The 22,319-nt window shown below is 37.2% G+C and overlaps 1 protein-coding gene across 2 annotated transcripts in view; it reads left to right on the top strand.

The window, feature by feature from the left end:
- Positions 1-22,319, top strand: part of LOC122478227 (microsomal triglyceride transfer protein) — a 59,689-nt gene that overhangs the window by 24,409 nt on the left and 12,961 nt on the right. For both annotated transcript variants that reach the window (XM_043571760.1, XM_043571771.1), the window contains exons 4-12: positions 1,822-1,929; positions 3,130-3,246; positions 3,567-3,706; positions 5,471-5,621; positions 7,794-7,951; positions 12,518-12,686; positions 13,983-14,090; positions 19,773-19,985; positions 21,475-21,686. In XM_043571760.1, the coding sequence (XP_043427695.1) occupies positions 1,822-1,929; positions 3,130-3,246; positions 3,567-3,706; positions 5,471-5,621; positions 7,794-7,951; positions 12,518-12,686; positions 13,983-14,090; positions 19,773-19,985; positions 21,475-21,686 (1,376 nt within the window). The remainder of the gene's footprint in view (positions 1-1,821; positions 1,930-3,129; positions 3,247-3,566; positions 3,707-5,470; positions 5,622-7,793; positions 7,952-12,517; positions 12,687-13,982; positions 14,091-19,772; positions 19,986-21,474; positions 21,687-22,319) is intronic.

Below are 22,319 nucleotides of genomic sequence, written 5' to 3'. Positions count from 1 at the left end.
ATGGATTTTCAGACGCTGAGGTCACTATTCCAGTTCCTTTTTAACCTGGACAAATACATTTCCAACATTTATAGGTTCGTTTAGTGTAATGACTAAAATTGATTGCTGGATAAAATACCTAGTAAATTTGTCACTAGGCAGAGTATATGCAGAAAATAAAAATAGAGATTTGAGACACTTGTTTGGCTAATCCAGACAAAATAGTCCCTTCTAAGGTGTAAGAGTTTCCGTAAAGATCGAACTGTGTTCAGATTGGCATTAATTGAATTCATTGCCAAATTACTGAGCATTCTGTTTTACTTGAGAAATCATGGTTGATTTTAAAGAGAATAGTAAGACATTCAGGATATTTCCAGTAGGAATGCTCGGCTATAATTAGCATAGACCTTGGGAATTTTGACAGGGAAGCTATATCCATCCTCTATTTCTATCTTTTTAAAAAATTTTTAGAGAGAGTATGCACACATGTGTGCATGCATGCAAAAGCGTCAGCAGGGGAAGGGCAGAGAGAGAGGGAGAGAGAGAATCTTAAGCAGCCTCCACAGTTAGCACAGAACCCGACGTGGGGCTCGAGCTCAACTGTGAGATCATGACCTGAGCTGAAATTAAGAGTTGGACGCTTAACCGACTGAGCCACCCAGGTGCCCCCAGCCTCTATTTCTTTTCTTTTTTTTTTTTTTTTTTTAATTTTTTTTTTCCAACGTTTATTTATTTTTGGGACAGAGAGAGACAGAGCATGAACGGGGGAGGGGCAGAGAGAGAGGGAGACACAGAATCGGAAACAGGCTCCAGGCTCTGAGCCATCAGCCCAGAGCCCGACGCGGGGCTGGAACTCACGGACCGCAAGATCGTGACCTGGCTGAAGTCGGACGCTTAACCGACTGCGCCACCCAGGCGCCCCTCCAGCCTCTATTTCTAAATTGTGTGATGTGTTTGGAGTTAATACTTGGTGAAAAGTGACACAGGCCTTCCAGGAAATTCCCTTTGTATTTATATTCTTGTTTCTTAAACATGACCTAAATTATCAAAATGGTATGAGACATTGTTATCACCCTTGTGCCTATAAATATCAAGGATAAAACAAAGCTAAGATAAGATGTTTGCTATTTCAGCCAAATCACAGTCATCCCCTCATTTCAACCTCTCTTCCTGCCTTCTAAAGGGACTCAAAGCAGCACCTGCATCAGGCCATGTCATGCTAGCAATCTCAACCTCAAATCCTCCAACCTTCTTTATGTCCTTATACCCAATGCCAACATGGATGCTCTGGAGAGCCAGAGAAAGTCACCCCTGTGGAATTTTGTCCATGGGCATTATGGTCATGTCTAGGCCCTTGTCACAGCCCTTAGAGGCTGTGCTAACTCATGGCTGTCAAGTGTAATTGCCATTCTCTTTTAAGCACCAGTCTCTTTGTCATTTTAAACATTGGTTAATTTTTGTTTCAGGCAGAGTTATAGGTAGAGAACATGTTGATGTGTTCAAAGAGAATATTCCTGATTTCTCTTCCTTGGGCAATCCTTCTTGTTTTCATAGAAATCCCAGTCTAAATCCATGCACTGTTTCCTTCCCTATACTATTCCCATCATGTTCACAGCCTTAATTATCAGTCTCCCCAAATTTCATGTTCTCATGGTCTAGCTTCTTAGACATTTAAATAGCCTCTTTTCACACACAAAAAAGAAATCCCAGCTTTGGAGTAAACAGATCTCTATTTCCCAGATTGATAAGGGTGAAAATCTGAACTTTCATGCCACTTGTTTAACCAAATCTAATAAATGATGCATTTTTGCTTCATTTATGTTTGTCTTTCTTTCTCCCTAGGTCAAAGAGTTCTACTCATATGCAAATGAGCCGGTGGCCATAGAAAATCTCAAAAGAGGCCTGGCTAGCCTATTTCAGATGCAGTTAAGCTCTGGAACCACCAATGAGGTACTTACTAATATTATTAAGACTCCAGAATATTATTTATCAATAGTTAACAAAATTGCTTATATGGATTTCTATTTGTAGAAATTCAGTAAAAAAGTTACTACTATGGTAAGGCTCAGAAAAGGTGAGTAGGGTGGTTAAGTCTCATTTACATGTGAAACAGATTGCTGTTTACCCCAATTTGTACCCAAATACAGGGTAAAGGAAATTAGAATCCATTATACTAAGGGGACATATAGAATGACTGAATGACAGAGATGCAGAAAACCTTGGGGAGCATGTCAGTGGCATCACTGTGCATCACTATCTCATGGGGAGCTTATTTAAGATATAGATTCCCTGGATTCACTGTGAAGATTCTGATTCAATATATTAGAGAGGACCTGAGCATCTGTATTATAACAGTTTTCTCAGATAATTTGGATACATTATCCGTTTGGAGAACCAGTGGTCTATACCAACAACCCCCTTCATTTTACAGATGAAGAAACTGAGGTTAAAACTAGAGAAGTTAAGTGGTCCTCCCAGTGTCATACTTTGAGTCAAAAGCAGAACTGAGTCTAAGTTTCCTGTTCTGAATTCAGCCAACCCACGAATGGGCAAGAAAATCTAATCACAGGGCGGGGCTGAGGGAATATCCGTTAGTTTGCTAGAATAAAAGCTGGGTGTGATGCTGGCAGAGACTTGGAGGGAAGGCTCAGAGAAGCTAAACGGTCTGTACTGGCATACATTTGCCCACACTCAAATCGTTAATGTGACTTATGAGCTGAATTAATCCCACAGGTTTTTAAGGATTTCTGGTTATATTCATCTAATCAAAGAACACATGTACACACATTCACATCTAGATACGGCATCAAAAGTCAAATCCCCTTCCCACACAATTACCCCTTTTCCAGAGGTTTTGATTATGACCAGGTCATTTGTCCAATTCTCATTAAACTTTAGAGAAATATAGGAAATCCTTTATTGTTCCTGGGGCAATAAGAAGGTGCTAGTAAGACTCAGCAAAAGAGGATGGAAAAGAATCCACATGTTATGGGAAGCATTGAGTTCTTCCTGTCTTACCATCTTGTCAGCTTGGACAAAAGGTAGTCCCCCATGGCATCTCAGGAACCCCAGTTTTCAGGCTACTTCCCACTGGAATTCAAATGGTTCATGGGAAAATCCCAAACATTGTATTTTTACTTTTCTTTTTAGGTGGATATTTCTGGGGATTGTAAGGTGACATACCAGGCTCATCAAGACAAAGTGATCAAAATTAAGGCCTTGGATTCATGCAAAATAGAGAGGTCTGGATTTACAACCTCAAATCAGGTATGATTGATATCACTCTCTTTAAGGCATTCAAATAATTACATTTTTATAGATTAATTTAAAATAGTAGAAGAATAAGGTAACAATATAATTTTGGAATATTTGTGATTTTTAGTTTAAGGTATTGTTTCATACAATGTCAAATGAAAAGGTTTGTTTTCATATGTTGTAAGTTTGGGCGGTGAAGGGAAGATATTAAGGGGAAGCTCTTTTGAACATCAAAAGACAGTTTGCTACTTGACTTGATTCAAAGATAAAAAGCTTATTTTTACAACTACAAATATCTATCTATCTATCTATCATCTATCTATCTTATTTAGGTCTTGGGTGTCACTTCAAAAGCCACGTCTGTCACTACCTATAAGATAGAAGACAGTTTTGTTATAGCTGTGCTTGCAGAAGAGACACATGCTTTTCGGATGAATTCTCTACAAACCATCGCAGGCAAAATAATATCAAAGTAAGATAATGCTGGAATATAAATTTTCTTTCCTATTCTTTTATATATTATCATATTTGGTTTTTACATATATATGTTAGACATGTTAAATATATATATGTTTTATGTATATTTAGTGCTTCCTCATTTTGACTGTTAGCTTCTTGAAAACTGTGATTACATCTTGTTCATCTTTATTTTTTCATATCATCTATAATAATGGGATATATTAAATACTTACTGTTTATTTAATAGAATTTCATTTAAAAATTGTATCAATTGTTTATTGAATAGAATTTACATTTAAAAAAGGCAAACTACTTGATAAGTTCTGGTTTATTTTCTCATTTCTCTGTCAGAAGTTTACAATGATAAGGTTAAAAAGTGGTGACGTTTGCATGTTCTCTCCTTGAGATTTTTTTTTGTTACTGTTGTTAAAAAACACATAAAAGATTCCATAGTAAAGTGATATGACAGAATTTTTGTATATGTGATATGTAACTATGATATGACAGATTTATAGTACTTACTTCAAGCCTGTTATTTCAATTTAAGAAGATTTCTCTGATCAGAAGTTCTCACAGGCTTAAGAACTAAAATTTTCAAATCTAAGAGTATGTGTTCCTTTAAGATTTTAATTTAGAAAAAGATTTTTCTAGCATTAAATGTATTATATCTTATACCATTGCTTGTCAAATGTTTTCTCTGAAATAGCTCCAGTATCAGAGATCAGTGGATGCAAAATCTTGGGAGAAGTGCCTCAAACCATAAATGCTTGAAGTATTTTTGAAGTCTCATCTGGATAGAATTTTGCATTTTACTTTGTACCATATTACTTTCATCTATTCTCGTACAAAATAAATATTTTAAAGTACGTACCAGGTCTATCAGATTTCCATTGCTTTATAGCAAACCACTCCAAAGTCAGTGGTGTAAGAAGCAACAATCATTTTATCATTCTCTCATAATTCTGAGTCTTGCGTTGGTTCAACTAAGCATGCCTTGTTTGGCATCTATTCTGCAGTTGCAGACAGGCACTGACCAGAGCTGGTTCAAAGGTTGCTCCCTTGCCTATTTGGTACCTGGGCTGGGAAGACAAACTACTGAGGCTCCCCAAGCATTTCTCTTTTATCAATATGTGGCCTCTCAAAATGGTAGGTTTGGGTAGCCAGACTTTGTACATGGCGGCTCAAGTCTCCGAAGGTACAGGCGCTGCTAGCATTCCAGATGAAGGCTGAATTTCCTTTTAAGATTTATCCTGAGAAGTCACACAGTGTCACTTCTACTGTCCCTTTCTTAGTTGGGGAAGTCACAGAGTCCTGCCCAGGCTCAAGGATAGGGATGCAGACTCTACCACTTGACAGGAGAGAGACACGGTTCTGAAAGAGTATATATCAGGCAAAAATATCTGTGAAACCATTTTTAGTAAAAAAGGTTTCTTAACTGTCTTAGTTAATAAGTGGTGTGTGGTTGTACTGATGGTATTATTTGCAGAAAGTAGGGCTAAATTCAAAAGAGGTGACATCACATATCTTGTTCAGCATCCAGGCAAGTTTTTTTCCCTGTATTCTCTTAAATCCAGACTTAAATTTTCAAATCTTTGAATAAAATTTTTGCTCCAAAAAGACTTCATAATTAGCTTGAGGTCTGTTACTGAGATATTGCAGTTTGAAAGATATGGACTTCCATAGTGTGAATAAATTGTTTGCCAAGAGAATGGTAATTAGTAGCTTGTTCACTCAAAGGAAAACTGCTTATGTGGTATTTCTCTTCCTTGTTGTACAGGCAGAAATTGGAGCTGAAGACCACTGAAGCAGGCCCAAGACTGATGTCTGGAAAGCAGGTTGCAGCCATAATTAAAGCGGTTGATTCAGAGTACAAGGCCCTTCCCATTGTGGGACAGGACTTCCAGAGCAAGTGTAAAAGATGCCCTTCTGTAAGTGTGAACAACTGCATTGAGTGGTCGGATAGGGGAATACTCAAGGCTTAAAATTCCGTTTTCTTTTTGTTTCCAATGGAAGCTTCAGTTAATTCTTTGAAGAAAGTTTATAAAGAGCTACCAGCCACCACTGAATTATAATGGCACTATCTTAACAATATGCACCTGAGATGATGTGTAATCCAATGATATTTAACAAATAATTATTATCCACTCATCTCAAGTTAAAAATGTTATGACTTAAGTAAGGGCAGCTTCTGAATAGTAGCATCTAGAATACCTGGGGGGATAAAGGCCCTAATGAAGTTAGGGGAAAGCATATAGTGTCAAGAGCATGGACAGGATCTGAATCCTGAAAGTTTTTGCCACTTAATAGCAATAAGTCTTTAGGTGAAATATTTTGCTGAGCTCAGTGTTCTGAGTATTGCTTTGAGGACTAAAAAAGGATGCCAAGCTCTCTTCTAAATTAGGAAACATTTTTCTACCATGCCCCAAACTCCTCTACAATTATAGGCAAAACGAGATCTCACATCTCCCAGGCAAAGGATAGGTCATCTTATAACATTTTAAAATCAGCAAAGAGAAATTTCATTTATTACACGAGTCAGTTGTGATGATGGCTACAGATGTGACCTTAGGATCTAGCATTTCCTAATACTTAACCTCTTGTCAGGAGAGCAAACCCTGAGCATGAACAACAGAGCAACATGCTCCATTGGTAGCTACCAGAAGATTCTGTTCCCTTGGGTTTTACTGGTATTCAGAGAAGTAGAATTATCAAGAACGAATACCATTATTTGCTTAAAGTTCAAGACACTATTCCTTGCTAATTTCAAATTTATCAAAATTGAACTAAAGAAAAAACAGAAAAAATAATTCTCAAATTTTGTTTTCCCTTTAATTGTTTTTCTTCCATATATCATTTAATATTCTACTGTGATTTTCTAATGTGTCATATGGAGGTGGAAATTATATAGGAAAGTGACTAATGAAACCAATCATCTTTTTTAATACTGTGACTTATTAATTTGTCTCCCCCATGGTTATTAAAAAGAATAAGCTGTTTAAGATTTTTGATAATTACTTCTTCATTATCATAGGAAGCGTTGATGTCTTTGAGCAATTGCTTTTCCAATTTCCATATACTGTCACCATTGCAACCCTTCAAAGAAAAAAAAATCTGAATTCACACTAGTGTTCTTTCTGCCCTCAGAAATGACCCAGTAAATATTTAGCTAAGAATAGCTAGAATTTTGCTTTGGAATATCCAAATTGAGTGGTCGGATAGGAGAATATCCTCTTAAGATTAGATAACCAAAAAGAGTTTGAAAAAGAGAAAATATGTGTCTATTTCTTATTAAAAGGACTGAATAATTTAAAAAATCGGTAGCATGCTGATTACCTCAGAATTAGAGAGCTGGAGGTGACTAATGGGATTAAACACATTATTTACAAGTAGGGGAAAAGTGGCAAACTATGAAAAATCAGTTATTTAGCGTATTTCAAAGCCAGAATATATCACTAGTTAGAATTATTTACTATTTTTAAAACCATAGTAGAAAAACAATAGTAGGAGAATTACTTTTATCTAAATAATACTCTACTAAACATTTTAAGTAATGAGCAGTTCAGACCTCAGTGTAGTTAAACATTGCATTTCATAAAAACAATAAAAGAAAGTTGGAATGGGGAGCTCACGTTATTACAAATACTGATTTTCAGTGAGTTCCCTGTAAATAATAAACCTGACACAATTATTCAGCAGTTTTGATTTATTCCCCCTCCAACATATCCTGCTGTTAACGAAAATTCTGCATAGTTCTAGTATGGTAGTCAAAGCCCGGCCTCACACAGAATTTCCTTAGGGTAACCATGGAATGACCTTCTAGGCCCAGAAGCCTGATTTCTTTCGAGCTAAAGAGTAATAGACAAAAATGGTGCTCCTGAGAAAGAATCATACACAGGGTCGACAGGCCTCAATATTTGTCTCCGTGAATCCCAGGAATGTGATACTGGCAGGTAGCAATCTGGCATATTGAGGTGATACAAAAAGCTTCTTTTGCTTGTCAGATACAAGGAAAAATTTGTTTCTGGGGAGAACATCCCTTGTCAATGTGGATGTTCAGAATTATGAATGGGGTGCGAGCCTGCGGCCATGTTTTCTTGCAGCTCTCGGAGCACTGGCAGTCTACCAGAAAACACCTGCAGCCTGACAACCTCTCTAAAGCTGAGGCTGTCAGAAGCTTCCTGGCCTTCATTCAGCACCTCAGGACTGCGACTAGAGAAGAGATCCTCCAGATCTTAAAGGCTGAAAACAAGGAAGTATTGTAAGTTCCCGAATACTGTGTGGCATTGTCTGTAGAAAAGCATTTTTTGGTTATTAGCTTTAATTAAGCAAGAAAGATTCCTTTTATTTATTTATTTATTTATTTATTTATTTATTTTTATGTTTATTTTAATGCTTTTATTTATTTTTGAGATTGAAAGCCTGAATAGGGGAGGGGTAGAGAGGGGGGGGGGCAGAGGATCCAAAGCGGTGGCTCTACCTGACAGCACAGAGGGGCTTGAACTCACCAACTGCAAGATCATGACCTGAGCTGAAGTCCACGCTCGACTGAGCTCCCCAGGAGCCACAAAGAAAGACTCCTTTTTAACCGACTGCCCAACCTCCAAATCAATTATTGCGTTGTTTTGCATTTTCATCAAACAGTTATGCTTCAATATGGTAATTTAACAGTTACTTGACCAGAAATGTAGTAACAAGGTTTTAACAGTGACTCAGAATGAACATATTTTGAGTGTTTATGAGTTTAAATCAGGTCTAAATTGGTACATACATAAGGGAGGGGAAGGCTTCATCTTGATATGTGCTGCCTCCTGTTTTTGGACCTATTAATTTACATTTGAAGAGATTGCAGAGTTGATTATAAAAACAAAAAAAATATGACTTTTTCGATTGAAAAATGAAAAATTTTATTAGAGATCCAATGATCATCCCCATCAAAGCCATGTTTTATATAGAAAATTGAGAATGGAGGTAAATAGTCAAAAAATATAGAAAAAGACATCTGAATGCTACTTGAATGTTTGGTGAAAGTATGATTCATTGCACACACATAGTGAAGAGTTGACTTAATTCTCAAATTATTTTTGTAGATGTAAATGTTTTATTATTTTTAAAAATTTTTTTAACGTTTTATTTATTTTTGAGACAGGGAGAGACAGAGCATGAACAGGGGAGGGTCAGAGAGAGGGAGACACAGAATCTGAAACAGGCTCCAGGCTCTGAGCTGTCAGCCCAGAGCCCGACGCGGGACTTGAACTCACGGACCGCGAGATCATGACCTGAGCCGAAGTCAGCCGCTTAACTGACTGAGCCACCCAGGCGCCCCGATGTAAATGTTTTTTGTCTGTAATATAGAATTTGTAAATACAAATTCAACTATATGATACTAATTACCCTCATGATACAGAAAATAGCTTAATTAATTTGACTGTCAAAACTAGCCATTAATATAATCAAAAGTGGAAATTGGCCAACTTACACACACACACACACACACAGCAACAGCAGCAGCAATAGCGGCAACAGTAGTCACTGAGTACAAAGGACTCAACTCAATTCTCTAAGAAGATAATTTAGCTTTTTTTTTTTTTTTTAAGAATTCTGTTTATTCTTGAGGCACCTGGGTGGCTCAGTTGGTTAAGCGTCCGACTTTAGCTCAGGTCATGATCTTGAGGTTTGTGGGTTTGAGCCTGGCATCAGGCTCTGCACTGGCATTGTGGAGCCTGTTTTGGGATTCTTTCTCCTCTCTCTGCTCCTTCTTGACTTGTGTGCACCTATGCATGCATGCTCTCTCTCTCAAAAATAAATAAATAAATAACTTAAAAGTAACAAAGAAGTCTGTTTATTCTTGATTGTATTTGTTATTTACTTGCCTTGAGGACATTTAAAAAAATTGATAGGAACTCCATATGTCTAAACAGAGTTGGTTGCTCTCTTCAAAAATAAATATTTAAACCAGAAATTGAAAAATACACGAAATAATAAATTCTCAGACTCATGTTTTAATCATAGAACTTTAAAAAATATTTGTAGGGTGATTTTTCTTTATAGGAAAGGCAAAGATACTGACCAGAAAAGTTTAAAAATTAGCTATTAATTTAGAATGGAGATTGTATGACACTTTAACCTTATGTGAGTCCTAGAAACCTTCAGGTGGCAACAATTTGGATGATTTCATGATGTATTTTCTAAATCAGATTACAGGTTTCTCCTGCTATCCGAAAGTGGAGACTTCTATGAAACCTTTTGTAACCCGCAATTGTGCAAAGCAACGAATTACCATTAATTTACGTGGCAAATCTTTTGACCATTTCCAGACCCCCAAAATAACTTCTTTTAGGTTTTTCTGATACCTTAGGCCATTATCTTGCTAATGGATGTACACAATACATTGAGAGAAAGCACAGATGCTCACAGATACAGTTCTAGGCTATCGTGACTTGATTGTAAGATGCTGAGTGTGCTTCCCAGGGAAGGGGCTTGGTGGGGCTACCCTCACTGCTCAGGGTCCACACTGCCTCTATAACAGGCTTGCTGCAAAACACGTTGAATGCTATTTAGCTTTTAACCTTTTTTTGGTAAAAGCAAAATTCCTCTTCAGGATTTCTTTTGGTTAGCAAAAACAAGTACTAATGTAGGTCTTTTGTAAAAGCAAAGTAGCCTAACACAAACTTTGGAAAAGCAGGAGATACTTGTATTTACATAATATTGTGCCATATCATATGTAGACCACATGTAGCATAGTGTAATGGAAAGGAAGCTAGGATGAACTAAAATCAGAAAACCTCGTTTCTAATTTTGGCTTCCAACAGCATATAACCTTTGAGCAAATTGTTTACATTTAGCTTCTCCGAGTTTCACTTTCAACATCTGTAAAATACAGAGAATAATTTTTTCTGTTTATGGTAGGATAGTGCAAGTCAGGGTGGTAGAATATAACATTTCCCAAAGAGTCCATTGTGTGTATCCTGTAATTTGCAGAATACTAGCAAGTATGGCAAGAGGAAAGGATTCTGTGAGCAACTGAGTTAGAAGAGCGTGGGGTGAAACCAAATCAAATAGTTTTCTTGGCTGTAGAAATTTTCAGCATATTTAATCATATAATATTAGGTGTAAGTTTCCTTAAACATTTTCTAAACTTAAACAGCCTTGAAGATCCCTTTGCTTACAGCATGTTGTAGGACTAGAACCACATGGACAACACTTTGGGAAACACCAATGTATTTAAAAGATCATGGGGGTACCTGGGTGGCTCAGTCAGTTGAGCATCCGACTTTGGCTTAGGTCATGATCTCATGGTTTGTGAATTTGAGGCCTGCGTTGGGCTCATTCCTGTCAGTGCAGAGACTGCTTTGGATCCTCTGTCTCCTTTTCTTTCTGCCCCAACCGCCCCCCTCAAAAATAAATGAGCATTTAAAAAAAAATTACAAAATAGGGGCGCCTGGGTGGATCAGTCGGTTGAGCGGCTGACTTCGGCTCAGGTCACAATCTCGCGGTCCGTGAGTTCGAGCCCCGCGTCGGGCTCTGTGCTGACTGCTGGGAGCCTGGAGCCTGTTTCAGATTCTGTGTCTCCCTCTCTCTGACCTCCCCCATTCATGCTCTGTCTCTCTCTGTCTCAAAAATAAATAAACGTTAAAAAAATTTTTTTAAAAATTACAAAATAAAAGATCATGGATACCTGAGACACCTCAGGTCAGAAAAACCTTGAGTTCCAACTCCAGCTATACGCTTAACACCTATAGGGCCTTGAAGTCTGTTTCTTCATATGTAAGGGGGATATTAGTATTAAACTGACAGAGATATTTACTCTATTAAGTGAAGTAATTGTTAATAGCAGTGTATTTTTATTGAGTATTTACCACATGTCAAACACTATTCTAAGTGCTCTGCATAGATTATGCAGTCCAGTTCTCCCCAAAATTTGAAAGTAACCACTATTTTTAACCCCATCTTACAGACGAAGAAGTGAAAGCAAAAATTGGATATTTAAAATTTATAGTGCAATACTTACATAATAGGCACCTAATGAGTATTATCTCTCAGTGTCTGCTTCATTCACTAGGTTTTTTGTTAGGAACAAAATGATACAGTGCAAGTATATCATTTTTTTTTATAGTATAAAGCACTAAACACATGTACGGTGTGTGTATACAATGTGGAATATACTTACATACATGATATATTCATTAGCATGACAACTAGTTTCAGGAATTTTACCATCCCAGACTCAACTAACCAAAGATTCTTGATGACTGGTATATCTAATGAGAACTTGCCTATAGGAGTTCCATTCTGCCCACACATAATCATTATGGTTGAACATTGGGATATACCATGGTACTTTTTATTTTTAGAAACAATGGGCAAAATCTTCTCCCTTGGATATAAATTAAAGTTAAAAGAATTTCCTAATAGCACCTGAGTTAAATTAGGCATTTAAGAAATGTATATATTTGTCGAGATCATTAGAGAAAGAGAATCAATATTTGAGACGATAACTCTGATGTATTACTCGTAGAGAAAAGAATTTGAACCTAGTGTATAATTTTTTGACATACAAATTTCCAAATTATGTTTGACTTAGGCTATTATGTGAAGTTAGTTTATATATTCTGAGTATACATTGAGCTAGAGAGCGAGGAATTAAATGGGAGGTTTAAAACAAAATTAGGGGGTCTTTTTGAGGGAATTATTCATTTTTTTGTTTATATAAAAATTTCACTTCTTTATGAAACTTAGATCAATGGAGAATCTGTGAATGGTAGAGATTTAAATAATTCCTTAAGCATGCTAAAAATTGATATCAATGACTCCCCCTTTTTTGTAGACCTCAACTGGTGGATGCTGTCACCTCTGCTCAGACCTCAGACTCATTAGATGCCATTTTGGACTTTCTGGATTTCAAAAGTGACAGTAGCATTATCCTCCAGGAGAGGTTTCTCTATGCCTGTGGATTTGCCTCCCATCCCAATGAAGAACTCCTGAGAGGCCTCATTGTAAGTCAAATGAACACTGTGAAAATAAAGTTTGTCAGCGCTAAAAAGTTCATAAGACTCTAAACAGGAATTGGGCTATCTTCCATCCATTAATCATTAACTGTAGTACACTATTTCACATAATGTCTTCTTTGCAATTCCTCTAAATAACATAAACTATAACATATAGAAATATAAAGATTGTATTCACCCATCATATAATGTGACATGCGATAAAATTTCAGAGGAGATGAGTCTTGGTTATGCTTCAAAATTTTATTTTATTTTATTTTATTTGTTTTTAAAGTTTATTTATTTATTTTTGAACAAGAAAAAGAAAGCATGAATTGGAGAGGGGCAGAAAGAGAAGGAAAGAGAGAGAATCCCAAGCAGGCTCCACACTGTCGGGGCAGAGCCCAATGGGGGCTCAAATCGAAGAACTGTGAGATCATGACCTGAAAAGTGCTAAACTGACTGAGCCACCCAGGCACCCCCCAAAATTGATTTTAAAAGATTTGTTTTGAGTTCAAAAGTCTTCACAGCATTTAATATACAATACATTGAAGAGATACAATTCTTCCAATATTAAAAAATTTATATTGGAAATAAAACTAGACTTCTCTTGGGTCCAAGATTTAAAAACAAAATGTGCACTTATCTGCTTATGATCTAGTGGAATAACTCATAATCTTTTTGGAAAGTGAGATCGTTTAAGAACCTGATAAAAGCAATGAAACCCTGGGGCACCTGGGTCGCTCAGTTGGTTGAGCATCCAACTCTTGATCTCGGCTCAGGTCATGATCTCACAGTTTGTGGGTGCAAGCCCTGCATTGGGCTCTATGCTGGCAGCAAGGAGCCTGCTTGGGATTCTCTCTCTCCCTCTCTCTGCCCCTTCCCCTCTTGTGGTCTCTCCTTCTCTTTCTCTCTCAAAATAAATAAATAAACTTTAGAAGAAAAAGAAAAAAGCAATGAATCCCCTCTTCACCCATACACAACATTTTGCAGATCTCTTTTTTTTCCTTTTTTGTTCACTAACCCAGTGAGCTCAATCCATAAACCTCTCAGGAGTTCATAGACTTCCTGAGTTTATAGTTCATATGTTAATAAGACTTGCATAGGAGAGATTCTATAAACTCTTCGATTCAAAGTTAGGTAGTGAATTTGCAAGTATCCCCAAATCAAAATTTTGAATTTGCTATCTAAGAACATAAAACATTTCTCTTAGACATTGGTTATTTTGTGTCTTCATTTCTAAAAATGTCCCTCAGAAATGTTTAAATATTTTGATAACCTATTTTATCTCTGTTTGGCTAATAGAGTAAGTTCAAAGGTTCCTTTGCGAGCAATGACATTAGAGAAACTGTTATGATCATCATTGGGGCCCTCGTCAAGAAGTTGTGTCAGAATGAAGGCTGCAAACTCAAAGTAAGTGTGAATCCAATCTTGTGTGTTATATAGTTCCAGATCATTCTATGTCTTACTGAGCTGCACACCACTGGCCCTCCTATTTCCCCTTACCTTACGCCACTTTCTTTATTTCATAGCAATTATTGTTATCTAACATACCTGATATAATTCCGTTATTCATTACATTTATTGCTTATTTTTGTCTTCTACTGAAATCATAAGATCCATGCATAAATGGATCTTTGTCTTGTTAACGCCAATTGCTTAAAATAATATGTGATGCATAATGTTCAACAAATGCTTGCTAAAGAGTAAATAGTCTATTAATCCCTCACCAATTGTATTTACTAAGTGCCCACTATGTATGCAGCCTTCAATGGCATGTATGGTATAGTTCTTATTCTTAGAAAAAATATTAGACTTTAGGGCTATCTCCTAGAGGAGAACTTTATAAGTGTGGTTTGCAGTTTTGAGTTTTGATGGTGTGAATTTAGTTATTTCTAATTACCAAAAACTTTACATTTTATTTTTAATTTCATTTGCTCAAAGTTTATCCATTTGCCAGAGTGGACTATCAACTTTGACACCTTTCTCATAAAAAAACCAAAAACTCACTTTGTAAGCTTAACTAGATGTAGAAAATCCAAATAGATTAGTATCCAATATAGCCTATCTTTCTATAATGCAAATAGATTAAAAATGTTAAATATATAAAAAGTCTTTTTCTGTCCACATTTATTATATAGCCAGCTCATAGTCAGCATTTTTCTTCTATCTCAAAAAAGACGTCACTGTATTATTTTGCTTACAGAATGCTTGCTCTTAAAAATAATAGAGAAAACATTCTTGAAACCAAATAGTTCCAAAAGAGGCAACCCATAATTAGAATGTAAGCTAAGTGTGAAAAAGATTACTAAAAAAGAAATGGCATTGAAAATGTTTGAGTATCAGCTTAGTAAGCTCAGGCAGAGATCAAATTTGTACTATTTCTATGACATCAAAGAACTATAACTTCTTATATTTTCCAATTTCCATGATTATTTGAGTAGCCAATTTACCTCAGTAATCCTGTATCTTGGCTAAAGACAAAGCTCATACCTGAAAATGTCCATTCACATAATTTAATGAACATCTACTCTGTGCTAGATGTGATCTTAATCCCTTAATATAAAAATGCATAAAATATTCTACCATCCTCAAAGATCTTCCACTCCATTTCTCAAATACAAACAAAAAATAATATTGAAATATAAACGAAGTGCTCTGAGAATATGGAATATGTAGCAAACTATTCTGTTTGGGGTGCTAGGGAAAGTTTCACCAAAATAGTGATATTTGAACTTCGTATAGAAAAGCTCTTTAGGTGAAGAGATGGTAGTATGGAATGAAGGACATTCTAGGAGAAATACAACAATGCATGAAAAGGCCCAATGTCAAAATGGGTCTGGTATGCCTGAGAACATGAGAAATTCTGTGGGGCTGGAAAACAAAGTATTCATATTTATGGGGCAGATAGATGAGAGTGGAAATACAGAAAAGAGGATGTTTATTAATGAGAAGCTAACGAGTCTGGCCTTCATTCCATAGAGAGAAGGGAGAATAGTGCGTTTTTAGGCAGGTGAATGATATGCTTAGATTTTTTTTATTTAGAAAGAAGCAGAGTGTATGGACCAGCTGTGGACTGGATTAGAGTCAGCAAGATTTGATTGGAAATATTTGCAACAACTGGGCAAGAATAAGTAAAGGTCTGAATTAACATAGAGGCAGCAGGTAGAGAGAAGGAGACAGCTTCAAGAGCCATTTAGGAGGTAGAGTTAATAGTACCCAGTGACTGATGGGATGTGGGTGGGTAGTGTGAAAGAGGTAAGAAGCTGGGTGACTATTAAGCTTCCAGGGTAGGGTACCAAGTGTGGTGATGTCGACCACTTAAGCACAATTTATAGAACCCAGTTTGGGGGTTGGGAGGAGGGTAGAGCTATGAATTTGTTTTGGTCATGTTAAATTTGAAGTCCTTTGGGCCACCAAGTTGAGTTGTCCAAAAGGCAGATGGCCATATCCACCTGCAGCCCAGAAGAGGAGTTAGGGCCAGGAACAGAGAGTGGCTGCAACCTTGAGAGAGAATAGAATAGCACAAGAAGGAAACTGAACAAAGGATTAAATGTAAAGTTTTGCTGATAACAGGGGAGCCAAGTTCTACTCACATCTTTAGATTTACCTTGTAGGTAGCTCAAAACTATCCACTATCACTGTCATTCAATTCTGTTAATGTTTTTGAGCAACTTTTAAAACAACGCATCTTTGAAGAAAATTAGTCACCAGATAGATTGTTGTAAATGCTCACATTTTCTTTTCAACGTTCTGCTATGGAATATTCATCTATCTCCAGCCCAAATCACAGACATATGAATAGGAAGAAAATGATGTACTCTAAGCAAAAATTTAAGGTATCTCCTTACAAGGCATACAATACTTCTACTGCCCAAATGGTACCTGCCATCTGATAGACTACTAAAGATTTTCCAGCATTTGCTAGCATGAAAGCTCCCACCTGCCCTGTGGCAGTCCGAGTGGCAGCTGGTCAAGTTTACTCATTGAGTACAAAGCCCCCTATTTCTTTTTTCTATTAGTTTTTGGCGTACATTTCAACCTCCTTGCCTCCTAATTTTGTTTTTCCTCAAATTTGCATTTGAAAAAATTCAAACCTATAGAAAAGTTGTAAGAATAGCACAATTCCACAAACATCTGTGTACCCTTCATCTAGATTTGCCAATTTTCAACATCTTGCATATTTCCATTATGTCATTCTGTTTTATTTCATTTTATTTGTACTTATATTGAACCATTTGAGATTGAGTTGCAGATACCTGGCATTTTACCCCTAAATGCTTTACTTCTATCTAATTACTTGAGTGCTATTGCATCTTGGCCCTTAAGATGGACAAAATACGTATATTTATATTTATATTTATCATATGGTGAGTGCATACTGCTGTCTTTAATTCCGGGCCAGTATAACAAGCTTCTTTTTCTCCTTCCATGCCATAAATTTATCTTCCTTCTCCTATAGTGAGAACCTTGGTTCTCACTATAGCGCTTAGAACATCGGCGCTTAGAACATCAACCTGTTGATTCATTTGCTCAGGCCTAAGACACACACAAAATAGTTTGTGAATTGCTACACCGATATTGCTAGAAAAATCAGACTAAATAAAGGTTAAGACTTCATCACAGCTCTTTTGTTTTGGAATATACTAAAGATAGACAGCCAGATGGGGCACCTGGGTGGCTCAGTTGGTTAAGCGTCCAACTTTGGCAGGTCATGATCTCATGGTTTATGGGTTCGAGCCCCTTGTCGGGCCCTGTGCTGATAGCTCGGAGTCTGGAGCCTGCTTTGGATTCTGTGTCTCCCTCTCTGTCTGCCCCGCCCCTGCTCATGCTCTCTGTCTCTCTTTCTCTCTGTGTCTCTCAAAAATAAATAAATGTAAAAAAAAAAAAAAAAAAAAAAAAAAAAAAGATAGACAGCCAGGGGTCCATATTCAGAAGTCTCTGTTATTCTTTTTTGTTTAGTTATGTTAGCAGTTTGATACACATATACATTCCCTGCTGTTTGAATTCACTTTTAGCAATCTTCCATCCTTGCTGATTGAGTTGTATTTCTTGAATATGTGAAATATTGACATGGTTCAAAAGTCAAAACTGCATTTTAAAAGCATTCTCAAAGGGGTCCTGTTCCCTTTCTTACCCCTTCCACCCATTCTCACCAGCCTCCTCCACGTAACCAGTGTCAGTTTTTGGTTTCTCCTTCCTGTGCTTCCTAAGCAAATGTACACACACATTTTTACTTATTTTTTCTTTCACAAAATATACACTCTTTTGTGTCCTATTTTGTCCTCCTAACAACATACCCGGGAAGTCATCCCATACTGTTCTCAGGGATCTTCCTTGTTCCTTTTAGCAGCGCTTAGAACTGCATGTGTCGGCATACCAGTGTCCTCAGCATCTCCCGCCTGTGGTCAGTAGGTAGTTTCGACCATTTTGCCGTGACAAATAATGCAGAGATGAATAATCGTGGGCACATTTTTTTCTCGTTTTTGGAGACATAGCCTCAGGGCTAGGGTTGCTGGAACAAAATGCAGATATGTTAGCTTTTGCCAGTTACCTTCCTTAGGAATTGTATCATTTTATGCGTCCACCAGTAATGCACGAGAACGCCTATTTCCCCATAGCCTCAATAGGAAAGCGTCTTATCAAACTTTTGAATCTTTTAATCAATCTGATAGTTGAGAAATGGCATTTCTCTTATTACCTGTGAAATTTAGTGACTTTCCTTCCATTTAGAGACCTTTTATATCTTCCCCCACTCCTATCCCTCTCTCTCTGTCTCTCCTCTGGTGTGTGTGTGTGTGTGTGTGTGTGTGTACGCGCGCGCGCGCACGTCCCTCTAGCTTAATTTCATAATTTCCAAATCTTACAGATGGATTAGATTTTAGGACTCTTTAAAGATGAAACTGAAACCCCTAAAACATAGATAGTCACAAAAACCAGAATCTAGGTGTCCCTATTTTTACTTTGCTTTTCCATTGACTTACTAACTTATACTCAATCATTTTTTCCCCTAGGCCAGGAAAAGGGGCCTTTTTGATTAAAGAACATATGTGAAAAGTACCTAGCAAAGTATCTGCCATATAGAAGACATTTTTTTTGAAATATTTTTTGAACTGTATGACAGCATTAATCAAATTTTGATTCAAGTGGAAACAAGCCCTTTTTAAACATTGAGAACAAGACCTTATGGTCAAGTTCTAAGTATTTTCACCAAATTATTACTTAAGAAGTATGTGGCATCACTTAGGTGCCATTTAATTGTTGCTTTAGAAATTCAATGAGTGGATAGTTTTATGAATAATCGATCACAAAGGAATTTTAAAAATGACTTTATACATTCAGAATGTGTTCAAAAGTAAATATACCTATTTTTTTTTAGTGTTTACTTATTTACTTTGAGAGACAGCAAGTGCGCATGTGCACACAAGTAAGGGGCAGAGGGAGAAAGAGAGAATCCCAAGCAGGCTCTGTGCTGTCAGCATAGAGCCTGATGCCAGGCTCAATTCCACAAGCCATGAGATCATGACCTGAGCTGAAATCAAGAGTCGAATGCTTAACTGACTGAACCACCCAGGTGCCCTATATACCTATTATTAGTTGTATAAATTGCTTCTTACGAATATGTTAATTTTTGCATTTCTTAAAAAACAGAACACCTTTATAAAGTATACTTATTCATTTTTATTGTGTGTCTCAGTCAGGCAACTAGTGCAAAACTTTCTAAAACTTTAGGCTGTTTTTGGAGCGCCTGGGTGGCTCATTCGGTTGGGCATCTGACTTCAGCTCAGGTCATGAGCTCACAGTTTGTGGGTTCAAGCCCCACATTGGGCTCTGTGCTGACAGCTCAGAGCTTGGCACCTGGTTCAGATTCTGTGTCTCCCTTCCTCTCTCTGTGCCTCCCCTGCTCATGCTCTGTCTGTCTCTCTCTTTCTCTGTCTCTCTCTCTCAGATAAACATAAAAAATAAAATAAAAATTAAAAAAAATAAATAAAACTTTAGGTTGTTCTCTTAGGTCCAAGAGTGAAGCCAGTGTTGTCCAAGCCTTGTGTAATTTGTGGTCGTATGTATGTTTGAGGTAGTATGTGATTTTTTTAGGCAGTGGTAGAAGCCAAGAAATTAATCCTAGGAGGACTTGAAAGAGCAGAGAAAAAAGAGGACACCATGATGTACCTATTGGCTCTGAAGAATGCTCTGCTGCCGGAAGGCATCCCACTCCTTCTGAAGTTTGCAGAGGCTGGAGAAGGGCCCGTCAGCCACCTCGCTACCACCGCTCTCCAGAGATACGATGTCTCTTTCATAACTGATGAGGTAAAAGAATATTTGTAACATAAACAAAAGAAAAGAAGCATGCCTAAACTTGAGTCAAACGCAAAGTTCTCTGAAGTCATCCTATTTTTTTTTTCCAAACTGAGGATCTCTCTTTCCTGTTTAGAAATAACTCTTAAATTGAATTTAAGGCTATTTTGAAGCAGCCTCACATTTTGAATAGATAATGTCCCGTATCCTGAAGCATAAATATTGAAGCACATTCTCTTATTTTAAGAAACAAACTCTTTCCAGAAATATCTTTACTTCCATAAGTTTTAAGATGCTGTTAAATTTTCAACACTGAAATATCCTGGCTTAAGGATTACTGCGGTGGTTCCTATAGCTACATTTTCAGGAAGCCATCTAACTTAAACTTTTCTAAGAGCGGAAAAGTCTATAAGCCTCAAGATAAGCTGTCTGCTGAGAATGATATTTCCGGTTTGCAGCTGAGAACCCTCCCACTGCTTTTGTGTCAAAGTCGGTAGACTGCAGAGCATGATGGCTAGGGCCACAAGTGTTTGAGACAGACAGACCCACAAATAAATTCTGGCTGTTCCTTCCCAGTTGTTTTGCTCAGGTGAGTCATTTAACTCCTATATACCTGAGAACAAGGCCAAGATTTAGGGGGAAAAAAAAAAGCAGAGGGAAGTGGGAATTGAAAGAACTGTTCAGAAATGGCTAGTACAGAGCACCCCCACCTCACTCCATACCACATAATGCTAGTAACCAATGAAATTATTCGTTGCCACAGAATGCCATTATTTTGGCAAGTTTTCTTTGGTGTGAATATTTTATTAAAAAAAAAAAAGTCCCTAATGTAGCCTGTGGACTCCGGGTGACAACGATGTGGCAGTATGGGTTTTATCAAATGTAGGATGCAGGATGTTGATAGAGGTGAGCTTGTATGTGCTGGGCAGGGAGGAGCCTGGAAGCAAGGGGTATATAGGAACTCTCAGCTCAGTTTTGCTGTGAACCGAAAATTGCTCTAAAAAATGAAAGTTTTATTAATTTTAAAAAAAGATAAAGGGAAGATCCTGAGAGACTCCATTGTAAGGAAATATCAGCTAATATAGCCATTGCTCCCCAGAGATTTATTGCTATGTGACAGTAGTCTTTAAAAGTCAATATTAGTTGGGTAACACCATGATAAGCTGCAATAACAAACGAGCTACAAAATCTCAGCTTATCAAAAGTTTATTTCTCATTCATGCTATGCCTAGTGTAGGTAAGGAAAATGTGGCTCTAAGCCTACTAAAGTAGTAATAAAAACAGAGGGAGAAGGCACAGCAGCTCTTAACTGTCTCAGTCTAGAAGTTTCCCATGGCCGTTCTCTTCATAGTCCATTAGCTACAATTACGGCCCCAACCTGACTGCAAAGAACCTTGGGAAATGTAAGAACACACATATGTTTTAAGAGCACTAACTGTTCCTGCTACAATATCAATTTAAAAAATCTAGATGTGCACTAAGTTTGAACATCTTTGAACAGGTCAAGAAGACTTTGAACAGGATATACCACCAGAATCGTAAAGTTCATGAAAAGACTGTGCGCACTACTGCAGCTGCTATCATTTTAAATAACAATCCATCCTACATGGAAGTAAAAAACATTCTTCTCTCTATTGGGGAGCTTCCCAAAGAAATGAATAAATACATGCTCACTCTTGTTCAAGACATCCTACGTTTTGAAATGCCTGCAAGGTATGATAGAGTGGACCTGTCTCTCCGTTTATTTAAGCAAGCTTATTTTATTTATTCAAGCTTATTTGTATATTGGTGTGGTACACATGTGGCTGATAATAATGGTGTGGTCATTATGCTAGTTTATGTTGCATAAAACCAAAGTTTGCCAAATTTCCCATGAGAACTATTTAGCGGGCCAAATAAAACAACTTCACTCTGGCACTATGATTTGAAACCCGGTGTATGATTGTTACTCTGGGTCTCCTGTTCGGTCTGTAAATATATATTGCCAAATGTTTATAATGTTTTACAACCCAACTACATCTTTAATAGGATTATTTTTATAAACAGCATAACAAAGCGATGTAAATTCTCACCAAATGGTCTTCCATGTTAACTTTCCAAACGTTAGTGACCTAACATTGAAACCTCATCTATCACAGATCAAATGAATTTGCCATTTAAGTTAAATACCTTAAACATGGCTCATGTTTGGGGACTCTTCAAGGTATGAAGAGTGGGATCAGCAGACTTCCTCAGGCTCAGTAACTCTTACTGGATTCATCTTCCTTCCAGTTCCTGGGTCTCTTCCTCTCATTCACTGATGTCTCCCTTCAAAGTGGGAGTTCCCCAGGGCTCTCTGCACTTCCT

Source organism: Prionailurus bengalensis, chromosome B1, assembly GCF_016509475.1.
Source record: "Prionailurus bengalensis isolate Pbe53 chromosome B1, Fcat_Pben_1.1_paternal_pri, whole genome shotgun sequence".
Classification (NCBI taxonomy): Eukaryota; Metazoa; Chordata; class Mammalia; order Carnivora; family Felidae; genus Prionailurus; species Prionailurus bengalensis.
Note: the sequence above shows the minus strand (reverse complement) of the source record. Positions and strands in the feature narration are given on the sequence as shown.